General features: G+C 31.7%; 1 protein-coding gene across 2 annotated transcripts; it reads left to right on the forward strand.

The window, feature by feature from the left end:
• Positions 1–1,602: 1,602 nt before the first annotated feature.
• On the forward strand, positions 1,603–6,560 carry LOC124837502 (putative serine/threonine-protein kinase At1g54610). Of its 2 annotated transcripts, none has more exons than XM_047312875.2 (7): positions 1,603–2,201; positions 2,437–2,721; positions 2,973–3,284; positions 5,054–5,275; positions 5,609–5,703; positions 5,836–5,947; positions 6,026–6,560. In XM_047312875.2, exons 1-7 carry the CDS (start codon positions 1,791–1,793, stop codon positions 6,371–6,373), a joined length of 1,785 nt encoding a protein of 594 aa, XP_047168831.2. In that variant the 5' UTR covers positions 1,603–1,790; the 3' UTR covers positions 6,374–6,560. The 2 variants fall into 2 exon arrangements, with proteins under 2 accessions (XP_047168831.2, XP_087964019.1); XM_088107893.1 differs by having other exon boundaries at positions 6,029–6,560.
• The last annotated feature ends 2,381 nt before the right edge of the window (positions 6,561–8,941 follow it).

Consider the following 8,941-nt stretch of genomic DNA (forward strand, 5'->3'; position numbering starts at 1 on the left):
TTGGATGCTCAGGCTACCTTCTCCTCTTTCTAGGGTTCTATCTTTCATTCTTTCATTATTATTCATCTAGTTTCACCATGAATATGGTGAACTAAACCTTGTATTGTTGTTGGGGAATCAATGTAGTCTTGTGAAACTCTCATATATGGAATTTGATTTAATGTCTTATATTAAGATATATGCTTTCTTTCATCTTTAGCTAGGGTTTTTCCTCTTTGCTTATTGCTTGCTTTGTTTAACTCATTCATTGCCATGATTATTGATTTTGTCGATACGGGAACGTACGGGGAAGTCTAGATCCGGGGAATTTCTCCCAATAGCATATTGGTTGCCTTTAAGCTCCTGCACTTTAAGAACTAATTACTAGGAATGCTAGAAATTGTATGAACTCGTAATTAAGGATAGGCCTTCTTGCAAGGTGGTTTAAAGAGTCCTTTGGGAAAACGATACTTGGTCTTACCTTGTTTTATTACTTGATACGATTCGATCACACTTGCCGATTGTTAAACAAGTTTGTGGCGCCGTTTTTCGGTGTTCATAAATTTGTCATCACATAGTTAACCTTAACACTAAATTAAATAAATCTTAAAATAAAAAAGTATTAATGTTGACTTGATTGACAATAAAATGCTTCAATTTAAAAATTAGTAATGAATAGAATTGTTTAGCTTATATACTATTTAAAAACCTTCAAAAATAAAATTAATGAATTAGTGTCCATGATTTTATTTTATAGTCGTATGCACGTATAAGATAAATATGACCCTACTACCTATTTAGTGTTTATTTTCAATTATTAACATTAACTTTTGACCGACATTAAATATGTTTTTTTGTGATTTGCTTGATTATTCTCGTCGAAAAACACTTGTAGAAGGATTGAAAACCATTTCAACCAAAAAGTAAGAACAACAAAAATAAAATACTAACCAAACAATTTATGAGATAAACGTTGATTTTGAATTTTGTTTAACATGTAAAAGTAACATAAACCAAATCTAATTAATTGGATTTGATTTAAACTTAAAAAACATAGAGATTTAAATTAAAAATGAATCCACTAAAATTAATTTAAATAATCTGTCACTATAAAGTATCTATTGGAGTGTAATTTCAAGTGCTTTTAATTATTTTATTTTTTTATATGTCAAATAAGTAGTCGATTATGTCTATTTTTAATCAGATCTTTATTTCTTTATATTTTTTTCTTATATTATAGATAGAAAAACATTTTCATAATTTTATAAATTAACTTTGATGGAAGGTTTTGTTTTCTTGATAATTGGAAGTCTGCGTCAACTAAAAATAAAATAAAATTATAATATATAACATAAAGTGAAATGTAAACCTCAATTTATATTGTGGTTGAATTAGGCTTAAATTCTTTCCCTAGTTGTATTTTTGTTTTATCCATATGGAATACGTTAACGAATAATAGGAGATGTGTAGCATAACGCCAGTGTTGTGAGGAAACAATTTCCGTGGTGCCGGTTCGTTAGTACCAACAATAGTTGTGGGTCTCATGAATAATCCAATCATTAAATTTCAAGTGTCTCGCCCAATCACCCTTGATGGACATTGCATAGTTCTCTTCACCACCCTTTCACACTGTTCTTGGAGATGCCAGCAGAGCTTAGACTCAACCTTCCCTTTAGCCTCTTCTTCTTAATCCTTTGCTGCTGTACTCATCACAAATCACACACCCCCTCTCTCTTTCTTCCGCCCTATTAATATCACTTTAGTTTCATGATATACCAGTATCACCCACTTCCTATCTGTTCCTAGCTTTCATGGGATGCGTTTGTGGCAAGTTTTCTCCCCCTTCCGAGACTCAGCGCCGGAATCAGCCAGTTAAGAGAGTTTTGAGCCGCAAGGGTTCCAGGCCACGCTCCTCTAATGTGGGAGCGAGGGTGAAAAAGGACACTCAGAGACAGAGAGTGCGTGTGATTGTGAATAAGGATTCAGCTGGAGATGCTGTACGAGGAGGAGGAGAAAATGAAAAACCAGTTCCTAAAGAAGAGAAGAACAAGGTACGAGAGGATGCTGCTAAAGAAAGTAAGAGTAGTAAAGATTTGGATTCTAATGAGTCCAAGAACGAATTTGTGGATGGGTGGCCAAAGTGGTTACTGGATAACATCCCCACCAATGTTCTGGCTAAGCTTGTTCCCAAGAGCGCTGATTCCTATGAAAAACTTGCCAAGGTAATCCAATTCTTTTGATTATAATATCATTACTTTTAATATAAATATTTTCACATTGAAAATTTCATTAACCTTGTTTGTTTAACGTACATATTTGCACAATTCAAATATATGGCATGCATGCATTAAGGCAAGCGTATTCAATAGTCACTAGGAACGCATTCTACTGTTATTATTACGTAATTTGTTTGTGTAGTTCCATGAAACTGAATTGGATTTCCGTTTTGTGATGCAGATAGGACGTGGAACGTATAGCAATGTGTACAAAGCAAGAGAGAAGGGCACTGGAAAGATTGTTGCTTTGAAGAAGGTACGGTTTGACACATCGGATTCTGAAAGCATAAAGTTTATGGCAAGAGAGATCATGATGCTGCAGAAGCTTGATCATCCCAATGTCATCAAGCTTAAAGGACTAGCTACATCGAGAATGCAGTATAGTCTTTATCTGGTTTTTGACTTCATGCAGTCTGATCTCACTCGAATTATCTCCCGACCCGGGGAGACACTCACCGAACCGCAGGTTCGCTTTAGTACCTCATTTTGCGACAGTTAAAAGCTATTAATTGAGATGTTTTGTGTTGCAGATCCGTATTCAGTAATGATATGATAAAAATACTGATATAAGTCATCCCGTATAATAAACTTCATCTCATCTTTTAGGAGTTTGTAATGCCAATAATTTGATGGTCATACATTAAGTAAATGATTTCCTAATTACTTTTGGATATGCAGTGCAAAATGCAGTATTTTTTATTAATTTATTTTGTCCAGATCAAGTGCTATATGCAGCAGCTACTTTGTGGTCTCCAGCACTGTCACGAGAGGGGAATTATGCACCGAGATATTAAGGCTTCTAACTTGTTAATAGACAGAAAAGGGGTTCTGAAAATTGCGGATTTTGGGCTTGCAACTTCCATTGAATATGGAAAACCTCTAACAAATAGAGTGGTAACACTTTGGTATAGAGCTCCAGAACTTCTTTTGGGTTCAACCGATTATGGATATAGCATTGATCTCTGGAGTGCAGGGTGCCTCTTGGCTGAGATGTTTGTTGGAAGACCAATTATGCCTGGCAGGACAGAGGTAAGCGACTGGTATTACCATATGAATGAAACATTTAGATTCCAAAGTCAACAATAATTCTATCATCAATATCCATTTCATGCATGTTCAGATGTTTACAACAGTTTCAAAAGCGTTTTATAAATAAATATCCAATCCTATGATATAACCTTACTTTATGCATGGTATCGTAAGTGGGAATATGACTAATTTATTTTATGACCAATCACCAAGAAAATCCGGCAAAAGGTCATTTCGGTAACCAAAAAAACTTCGTTAATTAAGAGAAACAGAACATATTGGAAGATCTCTTTATGCCACCTCAATGTTTCGAATCTTGAAAATATGCGTAGTGTACGGAAAAACCAATTGTCCTCTTCTTGTTTGATTTTTTTTCTGAAAGGATCTTTTGTATGAGTTTTATGAAGGCCCAAAAGGTTGGTGGAAACAAAAAGGAAATAGCAATACAGAAAACAGCATAGTTTTAAGGAAATAAATAACTTGCCGTCCAATTCTTGAATTTGGAGATTATCTTTTTATTTTGCGATTGAAATGCTTACTTTTACGTACGACTCCGAGAGAGAAGGTTACAAATTACAATTTCCATTGTCTTGGTCATGTCTCATGCATGTTAGAGGAATCCTTGGTTTTGTTCTTTTGTCCTTCATTTTATCTCCTTCCTAATTTTATTCTCGATGGACATATATATGGTTGTTTATGTGATGGACTTATATATGATTGTTTATGTCTTCTTTAAACCTCATATGTTTTTATTTTTTGGTATCTAAATTAGCTAATTAAATAAAAGATACTTTTAAAATTAGCCAAATTAATTGACAAGTGTAAAATGGTATAAAAGGACATGTTTAATTAATTGTACTTCATTGTAACTTTAAATTTGATAACTGCATAAATTTTCAAATAAATTTATGTGTGTTTTAATGTTTTGAAACCCTTCTTTTACACCGTGGAATTTTAATTTAATTAAATGGGGGTAAAGGATGAATTATGTTTAGGTTAGTAATGAAGTAAATTGCAAGTGAAAATTTCACATCTAGGGTTTATCTTAGTAAAGATTTTTATTTATAAAATTGTATAAAAAACTTGTCGAACTTGTTTTCTTATATTAATCATGCAGTGGGAATTTATTTTGCATCTTAGATTGCTTAATTTCTTTCAAGTAAAAAAAAATTATTAGTGAAATTCTATATTGCCTAAATTTAAAGATAAAAATAATTAATTATATTGACTAATTAAAAGACTATTTTATAAACTAAAAGTATTGATATGTATAACAATTTTGATTACTAATAAAAATTATAATTAATTTATAAATTAAAATTTAAATTGGTGTCTAATATTAACTACAAAATTTTAATTATTTATTATTATTAATTTTAAATTAATTTTCATTTTTAAATTAAAAACTAATTAGTTTTAATTTATAAAGTGATTTTTAATTTAGTTTATATAATGATTAATTATTTTTTATATCTACATTTAGTTGTTATTTAAAGATTTTTTATTGTTGTAATGATAATATTTATATTTTTAAGTTATAAATAACTGATATTATTATTGAGTGATGCTAGCTGTAGCTAATAACAAGTCTAAATGTTGGTTTGTTTTAATGAAAAATCATATTTTGACACACAAATATTTTATATTTATTTGATTATTTTTTTTTAAATATAAAAATTTGTTTTTTATAATTATTTTATTTTTGTATTATTTGTTAAATGATTGCATAAGTGTGTAGATGGTAAACATTTAATTTGTATATAACATAGGTTGAACAGATTCAGATGATCTTCAAACTTTGTGGTTCTCCTTCAGAGGATTATTTCAAAAAACTGAAGCTAACAACAAGCTTCCGGCCTCCACAGCATTACAAACCTACCTACCAAGAGAACTTCAACAAGTTTCCTTCCTCTTCCCACTCCCTCTTGGCCAGACTTCTTGATCTCAACCCCACAAATCGTGCAACTGCTGCCTCTGCCCTTCAAACTGAAGTATGTTTTTCTGCTATTCACATTTTTATTTTTTTATTTTTTATTTTTATCAATAAATATTAATTGTAGATTTTGTTATTGAGAGAAATTAAACCCACCATCTTTTTCACTTTTTCCTCTATAAACTCTTCAAACCAATATTATATTTTTTAAATACTAAGATAGAAATTCAATCCACAACCCTTTCCATTCTTCCCAACAACTTTTTATCACTAAAGCACAATAGTTTAAAGCTCCAACCTTCTGCTATTCACATATGTTTTCCAACAAGTTTTATTAAGCTTTTTGTGCACTAACGATGTTTCTTTGTTGTGAACTTTTCACTGCCTCCAGTTCTTCCGATGTAGTCCATTAGCATGTGACCCTTCAGCTTTACCAGTAGTCATCAAAGACGAGGATGAACGCTTACAAACTAAGAGAAGCAAAAGGTACAATGCAGAGATATACACTATATTTGTGCATTATGAGCTTTGAACAGGATATGAACTAAATTATTCGTTAAGTAACAGAGTAAATCACTTGATTTCATATTGAAGTGTTTATTGCTTATCATGATCTAGGCACAGAGTTTCTAAAAGAGGCCAACCATCTCAAACAAGTAAAAGTGAAGCTGAATCACGAAAAACCCAAAGTCCAGAACAACCTCGTCAAGACACACAATCAACAAAACAGGTGAGTAATCACACTTTGTCTACTTCATCATTTTTATCATAAGATAATGAATTATGCACACCCTTTTGGGATTGACAGAAGAATGTGGAACAGCAGAAGCAGAGTCAAGAAACTGGGCATAGTGCTAGCAGCACATCATCCGGGTCAAGACTATTCACGAATGAAGGGAGCACAAATACATCTTTATCACCAACTTTTCTCTCTAGTGGCAGTGTGAGAAAATCTCCCAAAACAGAGGGTAGCCCAAATGCTCTTAAGAACATAAATCACTATAATGCACTCTTACAGGCTTCTATGATTGATATCATCAACCGAAATGAAGGCACCGAAGTTCCTCAGCTTCCAAAATCCTTCTCTCACTTGGATTATCGACTTGGTCCAGACAAGCTATCAAACCTCTATACTTCATCTAATAAATATATTTAATTTTGATCCATTCCAAACATGATTTAATTTTTCATTATCATTTAATTATGTTGATCACCTCATAAAAAGAGTTTGACTATGATTTGTCAGACACTTTTTAACGATGAGACTCGAGATGATTAAATGTTTATGTGACAATAAATTACAACTTAGGGATCAAAACTAAACCCTGAATAAGAAGTTCGGATCGGGCAATTGGATTATCTGCATACTGTTATTCAATTTTAATTTTCTATTATAATATTTATTATATTTATTTGGCTCACTTTCTTGTTGAAAGTTATAAAAATAAACGACTGTCCTTATTTTGGATATGTTGCAACTTTCATTTATATATATATATATATATATATATATATATATATATATATATATATATATATATATATATATATATATATATATATCATTCAGTACTTGGTTTATGTGTATAGACATATATTACCTTCGTGGTAAAATCTATTCCATCCAATAAATGTTGGAATCACCCTGAAGATGAATTTGAGTTTACATGGATAATTTGAGTTACGTATAAATAAATAAAATCTACAAATACATTATATTGAGATTTTGGGTCGAAGATAGCCAAAATCCGTTCAAAACAGTAAAAATTTGTCGGTAATGTCCTATTACGGACGGATTAGCGACGATCATATATCTGTCGATAATTATTACCGACGACTGTTGACATTCCATAATTACCGACGACTTTTTTCTTCGATAATTACCAAAGGATACGATCGTCGATAATTACTAAAGGATATGATCATCGATAATTATTGAAGGAAAAGGTCGTCGGTAATTACCAAAGGTCAAAGGCCGTCAATAATTAGAGAAGGATAAGATTGTCGGTATAAGACCAGGTAGAATGCAGTTAAATTTGTATTTGTTATCCCACAACACAAAACTGCATAAGATGTTCACAATACAGACAGACTTGCATAACATTTTCAAATCACAGACAAACCTCCATAATATTTGTTAGAAATAAAGAAGTTTGTTTCTCAACACCAAGAGGGGGGAGGGGGGAGGGGGGTGAATTGGTGATTTATAAAAACATGAACTTTTCAAATCTTTTTGCAGAAATAGAATGATCTTTAAAACTTTCTTGCGCTGTAAGTAAAGTACATGTATGCAATGAAATGTAAAGAGAAAAAGAAAGAAGATCAAACACAGTTTTATCCTAGTTCGACCTCAATGCCTACATCCAGTCACCCTTCCAATCAACCACTGATTGAAGGACATTTCACTATAATGATTGGAGAATTACATTAAAGGTTTTACAGTGAACACACTCTCACAATGTAAACACGTTTCCCACTCAAAAAATCAAATATAGAAATGAATACACCTACACACACAAAACCACACGTTCTTGCTGCAGAATCCCTTTGAGAATCCCCTCTCAAAGTCCAAGAGCTCCTCGCTCTCCTCCCTGTTGCACACGAACAGAAACACATAACAATCAACTAGTGCAGAATTCTTTTCTGATCACAGTAAATACACCTCAGTAGTGCAGAGACGATCAGTCTGTCAAGCTCTCAAATTTCCTCTCAAGAATCCTTCAAGTTTCTTCAAGATCTTTGATTCTTAATCCTTGGAGCGTTAATGCAATCTGTAAAACTATCTCAAATGAAAACTGTCAGATATGAAAATGTAAATGATCAAGTGTTCTACAGAAATACAAACAATGCGTCAATTTATAGTTTCTATCATAACAGACGCAAAGTAATTGATTATATTAGTAATGTAATCGGTTACATAATAAAAAACTAGATGTAACAGAAATACAACTAACTCATCCTATAATTGAATGCAAATTAATGTAATCGATTCTCATTTAATGCAAGTCAAACATATTTAGAAAATATGACCGTTAGAGCAATTTGACTTAGCTGAAAACAGTTTTCAAAAGATAACATACTTAATTGATTACATAACATGTGTAATAGATTAAGCTTAACACTTAAACAAATTTTGAAAACTTTTTCTTCTTCAAAAACTCATCACAACACATTTGAAAAAGATATATGCAAAGAAACAAGTTTTAATCAATTCACCAATTAATGTAATTGATTCTAACTCGTTGTTTTTGCCATAGTTCAAAATTTAAGCTTTTGTGCTTGTGGTTTTCAATACTTAGCAACATACAATATGCATACAAAGAAATATTCACATTATAACCGCAATAGTATGTAGAAACAACAGTATGTTCAATATATGCATCAAACAACAATAAACATTTATATATCCACATATGCATTAAACACAGAAAACACATTTCTATTGTGTGATGACATCATATGTGTTGTTGCAGTTAATGTCTTGTCATCATAAAAAACAAACACAGGATTTGGGTTCAGCACTCACAAGGCTCCCCCTATCAACAATATGCATCCCAAAATCATCCAATCATTAATGGAGTAAACAATAACATCACTTGAATTATTCAAATTTAAGAACTTGTATTTATAAAGTAAACATGAAACATAAAACATAAAACAATATGTTCATCTAGACACCCAATATATATATTTGAAAGACATGAGCAAATGTAATGTAGCAAAA

Source organism: Vigna umbellata, chromosome 2 (genome assembly GCF_029865625.1).
Source record: "Vigna umbellata cultivar VRB3 chromosome 2, Vumbellata_1.0, whole genome shotgun sequence".
NCBI lineage: Eukaryota > Viridiplantae > Streptophyta > Magnoliopsida > Fabales > Fabaceae > Vigna > Vigna umbellata.